Below are 15,479 nucleotides of genomic sequence, written 5' to 3' on the forward strand. Positions count from 1 at the left end.
TTAATACTAGCAAGTAATGTTTTGAAATTATTGAAATAATTTGTTCATTTAATAAAAACTAAAGAGTACTAACCCATTCTGCTGGGTTTAAGACTAATTACTGTTTTGCTAATATACAGAGAATCATCTTGAAATAACAGTCCAGAATTAAAACACAAAGGTGAAGCATTACCAACAAATTTTATCACACTTACATGTTTCTTAAAACTATCAGGTTATATAAAATATGTCTTTTCTTTTTACAACTGGAACTAATTAGAAAGGAAAATTAACCTTTACACTGGTCTTCTTTTTTCTGGTACTGCTAATGTTGAAGCCTAATGATTTCTAAGTATAAAACACTATTCCCTTTCACATTCCTTTTTGTCAGTTCTGTAGATTCAGAGGCAGTTGTTCTGCAAAGGCCACTTATATTTTGACAATGGACTGTATCATCCAAAAAGTATGAAACACTTCATCCACAATTTAAGCACTGCCAAGTGTTTAAATCACAAGCTGGAAGATCCCATTTTTCAGAAATGCAGGAGTGTTATTTTGTTCAGCCATGGCTTGCTACTAGTGTAACAGTTATTTGGAGGCATATACTTTATTCTTGCAGTGAGAATGAATGCAAAATCCCTCTTTATGCTGATCATTGGCCTATTGGTTGTCATCAGATAACAAATAACTTAAAATACAATTTTTATGAGTTATTTTATTAGTCCAGTCCAAATCACACTAAGGGGAAGAAATCATAACTATTGCAACGTGTTTCCACAGAGAGAGAGAAAGAGGATAAAGCATGTTTCCATGGTTACTTTGTTACCCATCCCTATTTTGCTGCTTACATAGTTTATAAACAAGACACTATAAACAAGAAGAAATGAAACATTAAGATCTACATTACAGAAGGCTCCCACCATATGCCATGTCTCAACAGCTGACTGTCCAGTGGAGCCCTAAGGCACCCTGATATTCACCCACTGCTGGTGCTACCAGGTACATTACACAGGATAAACCCCTACTCAGTGTGCACAGAGGAAGCCCTTGACCCAAGTTCATTTACTAACATTTCATCAGTAACTTATTGTCAGTAGAAGATGATGCCTTGTCTTGAAACCAACAATAAAACTGCAGGTTTCTTGCACGTAAGTAAAAGCTCTTGCTTGGTTATCAGCTAAAACTTACTGATTATCAAAGGCTGCTCTCCAGCTCTATCCATTTCAACAGTTGCAGTTTTAATCATTTACTTCTAATTTACTTCTAATAAAGAAGTTCTTTTTTCTCAAGTCATCACCATAAATGGAAGGTTAATTCTGTAAAATAGCACTTTTAAGCAAAAATGTCATCTAAATCAGGTCATTTTTATTTCCTATAAACTTTTATTTTAACTAGGCTTCTTAATGCCTGGGGGAAGAATGACAAGTAACTTTGTGGTACCACTAGTACTGGGAAGATTCCAAGCACACCATCAAAAGCTCAGAAGTTCGATATGGAGAACCCAGCATGGAAAATTCTGGAGGTATTTTGGACTTCTTGATATTGGGATACCAACCTCATTCAGGTAAGAGGCAGCACTTGGCCTTAGGTCCCATATGCACATTCATTACACAGCAGCATAGCTCGCTTTGGGAGTGACAGGTGACAGCAGTCCTGCAGTACTGACCTCAACAAAAGGTGCTAATTACTATCATTGAATTGTTTTGTTTGTAAAAGACTCTGGATAATCACATCCAACTGCTGACCCAACACTGCCAGTCCACCACCAAACCTTGTCCCTAAGAACCATGACCACATGCCTTTTAAATACCTCCAGGGATGGTGACTCAAGCAGCACAACACAATCTACTTACATAACATTCAGAGATAGATATTTTCTTCTCAGAAGCAACATTTTCCTGCTGTGTTGTAGCTAAAGAGTGTTCTGGAAACTTGTGTAGTTTAAACACTATCAAGCCTATCTACTGTCCTACAGGCAAGCTTCTGTATTTCACTGTTGCTTTGTGTTTGCAAAAATTTCTGTCCATGAACACACTCTGTTAGACAATCTAAGAATTTTGCAGAGATCAGCTAATCTCTTCTCCGTGGTAGGATCAACTCTACTTAGGTTACTTGAACAATATTTGCCCCTGAGTTATTGCCACACTCTGAGTGCACTCAAATGAGAACATTTACCTGAGCAAGACATGGCCTTTTGAATCTCCATTTCCATTCATCTATATGTATTTCTAATACATATATATATGCACACATATACACACACATATACATATATAACAGTAACTCAAAGAAAAACACTACTGTTCTTTACATTCTAATGTCAGTTCCTTATCACTGATAAAAAAAACTGAAGACAGCATTTAAAACTACAGTGCTTCACTAGCCTCACTAGTAAATGTCCAATATTTAATATTTTCAGAGCAACAGTCTAATCCAGATTTGCAAAGCAATTCATTGTACCAAAATGCTAGATATATTTTAAATAATCTCTAAATCTACCACAACTGTCTCTGAAAGTACTAGCACATGGAATACTGTTATCCCTATAGCTACAGGAGATAATGTTCATTACATAGCATTAGTATTCACAAAAAATTGTAGAGCAATAGTTATTACTTACACATCCCGATTCTCTTCACATCAGTCAAGGCAGAATTCTTCTTTATTTAATGTGTTTTTTCAAGTTTGGGGCTATATCACGTAACTCAGGCAAGCAAACTGCATTTTGCTGTTCACACAGAACAGAGCAGCAGATGCTGGCTGGAGAGTGGAATCAACTTTTCAAGTATCCAGCTACATTGCTTGCAAGAAAGTGATAAATCTTCTCCAGGACAAAGAAAGCAAGAACTGTATGAAAGCTGACAGTAAGAATTATCCTTTGGTTGCCATGACCTTAGCTTGTTATTCAGCACTGCACAGAAGTACTGCAATTACATTTTGGGGCTAGAATAGGAAGCTTACAGTATGTTATTTTACTCACTTATTTCACACAGTAAGATAAATAGAAGCCTGAATCTTTTGACCCTTCATTCCTTGAAAAGCATGAAATTTATACAATTATTTACTTGCCATCTCCAAGATGAAAGTCTGCATGAAATTTTGATTCACATAGCCTAATTTCTTTAGGAGTTAGGAAAGGAGTATTTCCCCATAAACAACACATATTTGCAAATATGTTAACTTGTGTATTTTATACATGCTCTCTTGATTTTACCTCAGCTGCTTAAAAGAGCACTTTTTACTACAGTTATATATCTACATATATAATCCACCTAAATATATGCAGTTAAAAGCACACACAGACTGAAATAATTTTATTTCCTTTTTCAGCTCTAAATTCATATCTGCGATAGGACAAGTCTAAATCCAATAGTTACTTCCTGTCCTGTTTTATCATCTGTTCTTGATGTTATATAAAGTGCTTACAGTAAACATCACTGAGCTCTTATATAGCATTCTTAATCCATAGATCTCAAAGTACTTTACAAAGGATGACCATTATCCTGCTTCATCTATGAAAAGAAAAAAACACTGATATCTTAAGGGTGAAATTTAGATCTCACTAAATTCCCACAGGGAAGCTGGAATTGCACCTCCCATCACAGTACTACTGGTCAACCAGAACAGCATTCATCTCTGCAGATGAATTCCAGAGCCTTTCATAACACTGGTGGCCTCAAAATTGCACTCAGCAATACCATACACCACTTAGGCATCAATCCAGAGAGAATATGGTTTTCAGTATGGTATCCTATTCAGCTTGACAATCACTAAAACACCTCGCATCCCACACAGGCGAGACTTTTCAACACTTTACCCTTCTCCTGCTTACAGCTCTAAACATTACCATCAGTGGTGGAAATAACTGAGTCAAGCGCTGTGCTTGGGCTTTACTACTGAAATCAATACTGCTTCAGACAGATACATTGGTATCAAAGTCTGATGCTTCCACTCAGGTGTCTCAAAGTATTTGCACCTCCACACAACCTCTAAAACTACCTGACCTAGGAGTTACTAGGTATGAGTTATCAAACCTCCTGCTTCATCCTTGCCTCTCCTCTTTTTGATTTGTTTTCCATGTTCTCTCTTTGCACCTTGCTCTAAATTAGATGTTTAAACTCACAGACTGCTTTAACTTTATAAACTCTCCTGTACCATTCAGAGAACCTGGAACCAAGTACTGGAGATAAGGACTGAAAGCAGACTGTGTACTAACACGGTTTACCAGGGTATCAATCTGCTTGAAACTGTCAGACACTGCTGCATGGCCATAAAAGAAGGATGCTCTCTCTCTACTTCAATAACACACCTGATGATGTTCTACCCAGTTATCATGACGTGAGAAACCTTTGTAGTTTACAGCTACAAAGTTGCTTACAGCTACAAAGGGGTTATTGCTTTGACATGATGTAGCACAACCACCTCAAATCGACTCCTATATGCAGGCAAGGTGAAGCAAGCTGACCGTGTGCACAGAGATAAGCCAAAGAACTACAATCTTCATTAAAAGATTCAGAGCACTTCCATCTCCATAACACTCCACACAATAAAGTAGCCAAGGAAGAGAAAGCTTCCCTGCCCACAGGGATAAAGGGAATCATTCTGTATTCTCTGGTGCTAAGCCAAATCGGTTATTCTGCGCAGCTCTTCCTAGAAGCTTGTATGTTATATGAACTACCTCCCGTCTCATCTGGTGCTTTCAGGAAGGCACAAAAACAGAGGAGATTGTATAATAGGCTGCATCTCCTAGAATGCACATTTCCTAAAACGGGACCACCTTCCAAAAAAGCAGCGGGGCAGCCTGATGGCCCCCCATGGCATTTCCCAAGATGTCCTAGAGAAAGCCAAGTCCGATCGCCTCCCAGGCGTAGCCGGGCATCAGCGGAGCGAGCGCGGCGGGACACGCCGCGCTGCCCGGGGTGCGGCCATTGGCAGCTCCCGGTGCCGCCGCTCCCGCAGCGGGGCACGCCGCGCTGCCCGGGCTGCGGCCATTGGCAGCTCCCGGTGCCGCCGCTCCCGCAGCAGCTCCCGGTGCCGCCGCTCCCGCAGCGGGACACGCCGCGCTGCCCGGGGTGCGGCCATTGGCAGCTCCCGGTGCCGCCGCTCCCGCAGCGGGACACGCCGCGCTGCCCGGGCTGCGGCCATTGGCAGCTCCCGGTGCCGCCCTCTCGCAGCAGCTCCCGGTGCCGCCGCTCCCGCAGCAGCTCCCGGTGCCGCCGCTCCCGCAGCAGCTCCCGGTGCCGCCGCTCCCGCAGCAGCTCCCGGTGCCGCCGCTCCCGCAGGGCTCCGCCGGTGCGGGGCCGGCGGGCGGGGCAGGAGCGCCCCCCGGCGGCAGCGGCTCAGCGCAGCCCGGGCCCCGCGGGAGCGCCGCCGCTCCTGCCCGGGACCGCCGCTGCCGAGCCTTGCCCCGGGGCCGGAGCAGCCGCCAGGCGGAAAGCGGAAAGCCATGGGCACCGAGGGATTGATTTTCTCCCGCACGCGGCAGGGAACACAGGGAGCTTCGGCACACGGTCCTTTCCCGGCGGGGGGATGGACAACAAGCTCCGTCAGCAGGGCCGGCGATAACGACTCAGCCTGAGGCGTGTGCTGGCTGCGATGTCATTTACTGAGCTGCGTACAACAAATTTACCAGAAGCTGGAGTAAAAGAGTACTCTTTTCATCCTATTTTTTTCTGGCTTTGGTCTATATCTTAACAATTCCACTTTGAAGAGCATGTGGGTTTCTGCAACGCATCTAAAACATTGAACAACTTTGAGACTGAAGTTATACCAGCCCCGTTGTCCTATTCTCAGCATGCCAAAGTACAAATATGGACCCCAATAAGAAAAAAAAAGGACAACGTTAAAAGGGTAAAAGACAAAAGAATCAACCAAAACGCAAACAAAATGAAGCAGATTTCTCTAAACTTATACTCTAGGTCATATGAAAATTTACACATGCTTTGCTGTAACTAGAAGTGCTTGGTGGAAGTCGACACAATACAAAAATATTGCTTAATTAATTACTATTTTTTATATATTCACTTCTGTGACTCTGAAATACTGATTGCTTCATCTATAAAAGATGCAAAGTCTCTCAGACTGAAATCAAATGTAAACTCCAGCCAAATTCTGGCACTTAAGAGTTAGGGGCAAAAGGTTCCTGTGACATAACTTCATGGACTACACAAAGAATAAATTCAGAATCCTTAAAGTCACAGGTGGTTCAAGACTGCTGGGCACACAGTTTCTTCCAATACACTGAAAAGCAATCTTTGATACAGCTCTGTAAAAATACTCCACAAAATTATGTAAAATCTGAATCTTTAAATACTGCATGCTTCACAGTGTATTTCTTACTCATAGATAGTAACTCAAACACTCTGCAACAAAAATAACAAAATGTTTTCATTCACAGTTGCAACAGATAAACATGATGAGATCTGTACATTGTTAATCCCAATTTCCCCACTCCAACAGTTTACGTTAAATGTCACATTTACATAACATTTACATAAAGATTCAGTTTTGTTTATACAAACCCCTGCCTTATTTTTGCAACATGCTCAACACTAATTCATTATATAACAACAGATTGTTTGCTGTTTTAAAAAAATAAAAGGTTTCATTCTGAGAAGGTGTTTGAGAGACTGCAGTTCCTCTGCAGCAATTTAGCACTTAGTCTTTATTACTGTTTCATCAAGTTTTTAAGGTTGACCTTGTTTGTTTTAAAACAAACAAGGTATTTTGGATACTGTCCCACTCTAAGACACCTCAACTGATTTTACACATCACGGTCACTTGTACAGTTCACTCTTGTGCTCAATACACACACAGGAGAACAGTCACAGAGCCTCCCAATGCAATCTACAGGAGTTTAATTATAGACTTCTAGCAGCAGTCATGTTGGTCTAAAAACTGGAATATTTTAGAAGATTCCAAGCACTATCCAGCTTGTTGGTTTTTACTGGGTTTTTGTTTTTCTTTTTATTAATATCACTCTGCTGTTAGCACTGCTTTCAACAGGAACACATTTAGACCAATGCTGATCCATTCAAAAATTACAAGCAACAGCAAACATTGCAAAACTTCCAGTGCATCTGAAAGCAGAGCTCACAGGAGTCTGCAATACAGCTGGATATAACTGCAGTATTTTATAAAAAGAGCTATACTTTTCAACTTCTCCATGCAGAGATCTCTATGGATTGATTAGCTGCTATTCTTTTTTGTTTAAAAACTTTAAAATTGTTTTTGCAGAAACCTTAATGCCCCATATTGAAAGTAAGAAAAGAATTCTCTAAGCTAATACCACTTCACAGCAATGAAATAAATGCTTTAACCTTAAAATGACACAAAGCCAATTCAATCACATCTACTGATCATTACAATTGTGTTTATTACCAACAAGACTACATATTTAGGTTTAATATATGCTAACATTCATAAAATTTCAATTAAGTCCCTACAAAAGCTGTCTCCAGCACATTTCATCACATCTCTATCTCAATATTCCCAAATATGGGAAGAATCGCCTTTTGTTCCTCTTAGCTCCATGGCTAAGGAGGCATTATTTCAGTGGGCTTTCTTTTCCAAAGGGATGTTTTTGTAACACAACCTGGAAACAGCCCATTTCTGTGTTAGTCTGCTCCAGAACCTTATATCATAGCTGGATACTCTTGACTGAAAATCCTGCTTCTGCTATCTCCACTGGCTTTATCTGCACTGTTCCAGAGGAGTAGAAAGACCCCAAGAATTCAAGACTAGTGATACTTACTAGAGTCCCATACTTGCTTAAAGGCTAGGGATTGGAGGTAGAAATGAGAATTCAAAAAGAGAATTCAACTACAGCAGTTACACATTCTACACCCAGCGGTACTACCTGCACATGACAAACAAATTACCAGCATCGTTGGATCCTCCCCCAGTTTAAGTGGAATGATGCAGTGCATCACTGGCATCATTTCCAGTTTTTACTGTCTACATTACTTTGATGATTACAGATAGATAGAAATTATTTTCCTTCATCCAGACACATTTCTGTTCACTCAATACTATCGTACAAGCACTGATCCAAGTGAGAAAAATGAGATAGATACATAAAATTGTCATGGACATACCACAGGTTATACTAAAGACTATTTTTTTTTATCCAGTAGGTCTCCCACTGACACAGTTACACATAGCCAAATAGATCTGCTCCAACCAGTCACCCAGGACTTTCAGGAAAAGCAGTACAAAGCTTTGGCAACACTGGTTAGGATTAACCTTATTTAGAATAGACCAGCCAAGCCCATACAGTGCAGAAATTGTTCTACAGGGCACCACATTTTCCTCAAGATGTGTGAAGGAAGGTGAGTGCAGCACTGTGGCCATATTTTATGGCAAAAGGCTGACTAAAATGTCAGCCTGAAAAGAGAAGTTCCAATGGCAAAAACTACTAAGGAGCTACGAGGTGACAGCGCAGGAAGACAAAGTTGGTGTATTTGTATCCACACCACCTATGAGAAACAAGTGGCTTGTTGGTGTGAAGGATCCCCAAAACCACACACAGAATTTTGTTCTTGGGAAAACATTGTGGTTTGCTTCAAAGACAGCTTGCACACACAGTTTTGAGAGTTGGGACTGCTCATCTTAGAGAAGGCTCTAGAGGGACCTTACTGCAACCCTTCAAGATTTAAAGGGAGCTTACAAGACAGATGGGGACAGATTATTCAATAGAGCCTGCTGCAACTGGGCACGGGATAATGGCTTCAAGCTAAAAGAGGGTAGATACAAAAAGATGGAAGAAGACATTTTTTATTACAATAAAACACTGGAACAAGTTGCCCAGAGAGGCAGCAGGTACCTCATGCCTGGAAATATTTGAAGTCAAGTTGGACAGAGTCCTGAGCAACCTGACCTAATTGAAGCTGCAGCTGCTCATTCCAGAGTAGGCGGTCTAGACAATCCTTAATGGCCCCTTAGAACAAAAACTTTTGTATGGTTCTATGACTGCTGTGTATGCTTTAAGGCTCACTAGGTATCCAGGACACAGAGTGAACCAAAAAGTCAAATGTCTTGACAAAACAAAGAAAAAATAATGCATCCCTGGGATAGCACTTTCAAAAGCAGAGGTGTCTATCCACATACCTTTATCAATGCTGCTGGAGAAAAGTGGAATCTCAATATTGTGCTGTCTGGCCCAGCTACAACATATTAGATCATCAATAGTATTTTATGGGCAAGCTACATTCAAAAGAACAACAGAAATGGAACAGCATTAGCAGTGGTATTTGGTTCCCAGAGAGTGCCATGTGTTCCACTGAACCTCACACAGAATCTGTGTCCAGCTGTTAGAGCCAAGAATCACCACTGAGCTTACCTAGAAATGGAGTTAGAGAACTGCTGCAGCATATGTTGACCTTTCAAGACCTGCGTGCACTAAAGAGAAAAGGGAAGCTCAGAAGTTTGGGGGCTGTTATTGTGAAATTTTTGGGCGTGTTGGTGTTTTTTGGTCAAGTGTTTTTGTGGAGTTTTTTTTCAATGCAGTGACAAAAAGGTCTGCTTGGGTTTCTTTTTAAGCAGGGGCTTTGGCTTGGGATAGCTTGAAGATGTGGGATACCAAGGGATTCCACAGTAAACTAATACAGAAATTAAGCCAGATGATGAACAGATTTTTCCATTTCTTCTTTCATTATCATACCTTAGTTAGAACCATAACCCCCTCTTTCACCATGAGATGATTCTGCCCTTATACAGAGGTGTCCTTTTCCTAACTAAAATAATCAGTAGCAGTCACCACACAGTAGCTTTTGATCCTAGAGGTAAATTATGCCATGCTTTACCTGAGAAAACTAAAAAGTGGGTGATTTCCAAGTTCTGTTTTCAGAGTACCTTTGCACCCAGGACTAAGGTAACCTAAATAACCTGGAACTCTAAACAAGCTAAAGCAATTGCAAACCATGGGGTGAGCTGAGAGCACTGCTAACAGATGGATGCCTTTTGGAGACACTGGGGGTGTGTGGTCCTGCAGCTCTCTTCAAAGCCAGATCTGTACTGGAATGAGTATGATTCACACTTTTTCAAAGGCACAGCAAAGCTGAAAGCATAGAGATTTTTCAAAAGAATCATGCCTGCAGGAACTGTCATTCTTCCCCACTGTCATCATCAGTGCTGTCCTAAAGGAAGTACTGTTTGGCATCAGGGCTGTAAATATTCCCACAAGTTAACAATTTTATTTCATCCAATGCTCTGTTCTCAGCACTGGATGAAATGCCTAGAAAAAATAGCTTCAGTGAGCAAAGAGCAACAGGCAGCCTTCTCTTACTCTTTCTCCTCTAAACTGCTATGCTAAAGGCTATTTCTATATGTTTTTATAGAAACTCTGAAAATACACCTTTGCTCCATTCTGAGAATGCTCTGATTTAGGAGAAAAAGGGCTGGTTTTCCTGCAGTGACATTGGAAAAATATAACTACATTTGTATAGTACTTATGTGATTTAAATATATGATGAATAATTTTGGCAATCCTAAAGTAGTAACAAATAGGTTCTTTCATATCATTGTGTGAAAACACTGGGGAAATAACCTTCCAAGTAGAGTAGTATATTTTCCATTACTACTACCAAACCTCAGTTTTCAGCACAAAAGTACTAATCATTCCCCAGTGAGTTTCCAGGATCCCTACTTCAAATATAATGGTATAGCTAACAAATGTTCAAAACCCTGATCTCTACATACTCAACTGCACTTTACTTTCACAAATATAAGTTCCATGATACCATTTGATTTCAGCTTGCAAGCAGTAATTAAAAATCTATTACCAGAATCCAGTTCAGTCCAAGTCACAACATATTATTAGCTTTTACAGTATAATATGTACCTATCCATAGTCCATTTGATTATATGAGATTTTTAAACTTTTCCAAGCTATCTTAAAATAGTATCAGAAGCATAGTTCAACAAATAGATGGGTGGACAGAAATTCTAATAATTTTTTACTAAGAATGCAGAAAAAAACCCTGTGTAGTTGTAATTCTCCTCATTACTTTGTGTCATGCTTCACTTGGGGAAGCCACTGACTGTGTATACCAGGCTAACAGTACATACAGTCCTAGTTCCTTCAGTCAGCATTTAATTAGGCAAACTGTCCTTTTAGCAGAGACTATTTTTAGTTTTGTTGGCCCCGCACTTTGTATTTGCAAGTGTCATACTGGGTTCCCTGTTGCATGGCAGAGTCGAGCCATTATACTTAAAACAATATAATTTATTTTTCATTTCAAATTCCACCTCATAGACTTTCAATGCTTCCTGCAACTCAGCTTTGTTTGGGTTGAAGTTTTTTTCTTTCCTACTGTTTTATTTCACACAGAAATGAAAACTGTGAAGAGAACTGTATAACATATATGACAGATACTTTATGAACACAGGAGATGAACTGCAAGTTCTCAGGAGCAGACTGTCTAGGCAAAAAAAGGCAGTAACTTTAAAAAAAATTTCAAGGCAAACCAACAGAAGAGATTAACACCAAGTCTGTTTCCTACTCCAAAGTTACCCACTAAAAGGAATTTTTTTTTAAGTTAAGGAAACACTAAGCAAAACTCATTCAGGTACTTCAGAAGAGAAAATTACTTCCTCCTTAGCAACACAGTTACAGAGAAAGCAGATGATGTAGTTAACAGAGTAGTTAACAGAGGAAGGTAACAAGCTGAAAATGCCTTATCTAAGGTTAGAAGAGGAACTGCACAGGACACAGCTGGCTTTGAAAAAATCATACATGAGGCAAAGATGACATTCAACTCATGCCAATTCCATGACTATTTGCAGTCCAGGATCACACAAACATACAACTTAAATACTGTATCTCCTTGGGATGTAAAGCAGTGCTGTACAAGAGAACAGCATCTTATTACACATTTTGTATTAAGCAAATAAAAATATTTTATGGCAGAAGCATTACCAGGGTCTCAAACTTAGCACATCAATGCTTACCATGATTCTACCCTTGGTTAAGTATCCATATGCATTCCCCTAAGACCTTCTCAGACATTCTATTGCTTTTATAAAGTAGTATCTTTAAAACCACATCTCAATATGATGATTACAATTTCTTATATGATTATTTATAAACAAAATCTCCTTGTCAAAATATAGATGTAACTAATTTTGTAGAACTGATACCTGAACTTATATATTCAGTTGCCTAAGAACTCTAAAACAGAAGTACATTCAGTAATATTGACACAATGCCTTTATGAAGGGAACTATCTGTTAAACATTGTAATGTTATTGCACAGAAAGAAATACACAAAGTCTACAGCTCAAAGGTTATGAGAAGTGGGTTGGTCTGTGCAACCTTAAAACAAGCCTAATTTTCCTTGTGACCTAGGCTTGTATGATCTCGTATCTGGTGCCAAAAACCACTGCATTAAAACCACAAGGACTCACATGTGAAGGCTTTGAACAGCCTTTATCCAGGAAATATGACAAAACAGCAAAGCCAACTCAAAGAAAGGCTGACACAATCTGATCCTTATGGTGGGACCCAAACAGCATATTCTGGCTCATACATACTGGATTCCTTCTTCCAAGGTAGAGTTCTTCACTGATAGACATTTCAGTGGATGAAATAACTGATACAATTCATTCTCTAAGTGCCCAAGGACCACAGAAAAATTGATCCTTCATGGTACACACTACACTTTTGTGTAAAGATCAGAAGATGGTAATAGGGTATTTTATTAAAAATGAAGGCAAGCACCTTCTTGGTGAACATGTGACTTGGCCCATACAAAAAACTCTAAACAGCAAAAACAGTTTTTCAGTATAGAATTCAAATGCATTAACCTCCCTTTTCTTGCTGAAGTGCCCTTCTTTAATTGCTTCATCCCTCTAAATATCAACCAAAGCACTCAAACAATGATTCCACTTTCCTGATGCATCTTCAGAACAGTGAACTGCACACATTGAATAAATTAGTTTTTCTCTTGAGAATACAAGACTTCCCCCCACATTCCAAATTTTCTATAAAATTCAAGCCCTTTTTACACAGAATGAAGGGTAGAATTACCAGTGGAAAAAGTGTTGTTAAAACCTTGTCTTCAGAGCAAGAAAAATTAAGATTTTCACAGCCACTGAAATTTCCTAAGTCATGTTTTCCTAAAGAAGTCCATTAGACACTGACACTGAGTAGACAGCCAAGACAAATAGTTAAAGTTTTTCAAACTAAAAAATCAACAGAAGACAAAAGAACAACTTAGCATAGAAAGTATAAAGTAATACAGAATTCACATAGTGATTTCTACTTTTAACAACAGAATTGCTTTTTAACATTTTTGCTGGGATAGGATCTGTTTCCTTCATGGCAGCTAGTGAGGGGCTGTGTTTTGGATTTGTGCTGAAAACAGTGCTGCTGAAAACACAGGGATGCTTTTGTTACTGCAGAGCAGCACTTACACTCGAGGCCTGTTTTGCTCCTCACATCACAGAGAACTGGACTGGGGGGTGCACAAGAGGATGAGAGGCAGGGACACAGGACAGGTGACCCCAAGGGATATCCCACACCATTTGGTGTCACACTTGGCATACCAAGGTGGGGGAAAGAAGGAAGCGGCAAGGGAATGCTCCAAGTCGTGACATTTGTCTTCCCAAGTCACCACTACACACAATGGAGTGAATTAATTCCTTGTTTTGCTACGCTTGTGTGTGGCTCAGCTCTTAACTTCCCTATTAAACTGTTATGCCATCCCACATCTCTTCTCAGTGTTACCCTTCCAATTCTCCCCCATCCCACTGCAGGGAGTGAATGTGCATGGGGCCTGGCTGTCTGCTGAGGTTAAACCCCAGCAGTATGGGAGTAAAATTCAAAGTATTAGCTTACCTGACCAGAAAGCGATGCAGCCCAACGTCAAAACTTCTGTAAGAAAAAAAAGATATGCCAAATTTTAATTATTAAAAAATACTACTCTGTTGTGTATTGTACAAACACTGTATTTCAAAACAATAATACCAAATATAAAGTTACTAGAATTGACAAAGCAAAGAGTAAAAGTGTAACACACAATTTCATTTCTGTGATGACACGTGAAATTTAAGACGATCATCACATGAAAAGATTTAGGTGCATGTCATAAAGCTCACAAATCTACTGTTGGTGTATTTATTCAATTAAGTATTAACATTCAGAGTATTAAAACACACATAAAGCATAAAATATGTATATACTGTTACTGGAAATAATGTAAGCATCCTGGTCAACAGTACATTTTCTATTATATGCAAGTAGATCCTGTATGCAAAACTGCTGTGGAATCTCTTTCCCCTTTTCTGCTCCGTACTGCAGTAAAATGCAAGGGACTGACATGAATTCTCCCCACAATAAAGAATTGTCAAAAACACCCTTCATGTCTCCTTTAAGTATAGAACTTCCAAGAAGCAGACTTTGCAAGTGTGTTCCACTCACATCAGTAAGGAAATTAACTTTGAGGACTTCTGACAGCATTTCTTCCCCTCTTCTGGTTCCTCCATTCCTAAACTAACTCAGGAGAACCAAGCTCATGAACTATGTACTAGCAAATCCTTGATACTACAGGAAGGCATCTGCTGATTTGAGACATTTACCTAATATCTGAAGTATGTGCCAGCCTTATGGGACTATCCATATAATCCCAGATTAGCTGTGTGCATAATGGCACAAATGGAAAATACAAGTGTCTTATTCCCAGTACTGGACTTGCTCTGGAATGGGCTTATATTTCACATACACTGAAAAACAATTTGGCATATACTAAGCTCTTGAACATTCTGTTCCAAAAAATCTAATTGGTCATTTTGAGTACAACAGAGTTTTATTGTGCTTGCTATGTGCTGCTTTCTAACTGAAAGAGCAAGAGAAGTCATCAGATGGTTAATGGCATCCTGGTAACAGCAGACAGATAACGAGCTGCAGAAATTCTATGAGTTAACAGGGAAGGAAACGACACTTGTTCAACAGGGTAGACAGGAGAGCAAGGAATTTCTCACTGAAAAGCTGCCTTGCAACAGAAAAACATCCTTCCAGAAACATGTACCTGGTCATCATTAAATCTGTATTTTTCACAACCCTTTCCTGAAATCATTCCACCTTTTATATTATTGTTATAATACTGTGCAATTAAACTGCATGAAATGCATCCAATTATCTTTCTGCATTCCTCCTGCCTGGATATGTACTGTATTTTGGCTCCCTTGCTTCACTAAAATATTCAGTGTTATACATACAGTTTTCTGTATTGGAGCTGGACACAGTATTTTTACCTCTGACAATCTTTTTTTTTTCCTAGGATCAAGCCCTCAAAATGTTTGTGCTGGGAAGGGGAGAAGAGAAACTTCCACAGTTTCAGGAGAGAGCTGTATGCTAAACAGCCATCTTGCACATCTTCAGGCAGGCTGATCTTTCCAAGTTCTCCCAGCTGCTCTCCATGGCACTCACCAAACCTTCTACAGTCTCTGCTGGGGCACACACACCAAGCTTCTTGTGGACAGGGATGTGGAACATAAAAATA

General features: G+C 39.8%; 1 protein-coding gene across 5 annotated transcripts in view; it reads right to left on the reverse strand.

Annotated features, from left to right (window-relative positions):
* The window catches only part of HHAT (hedgehog acyltransferase), a 145,652-nt gene that overhangs the window by 98,730 nt on the left and 31,443 nt on the right, over positions 1–15,479 (reverse strand). For all 5 annotated transcript variants that reach the window (XM_021547627.3, XM_031504257.2, XM_021547628.3 and 2 more), the window contains one exon: positions 13,817–13,852. In XM_021547627.3, the coding sequence (XP_021403302.1) occupies positions 13,817–13,852 (36 nt within the window). The remainder of the gene's footprint in view (positions 1–13,816; positions 13,853–15,479) is intronic.

Source organism: Lonchura striata, chromosome 3, assembly GCF_046129695.1.
Source record: "Lonchura striata isolate bLonStr1 chromosome 3, bLonStr1.mat, whole genome shotgun sequence".
In the NCBI taxonomy this organism is placed as follows: Eukaryota; Metazoa; Chordata; class Aves; order Passeriformes; family Estrildidae; genus Lonchura; species Lonchura striata.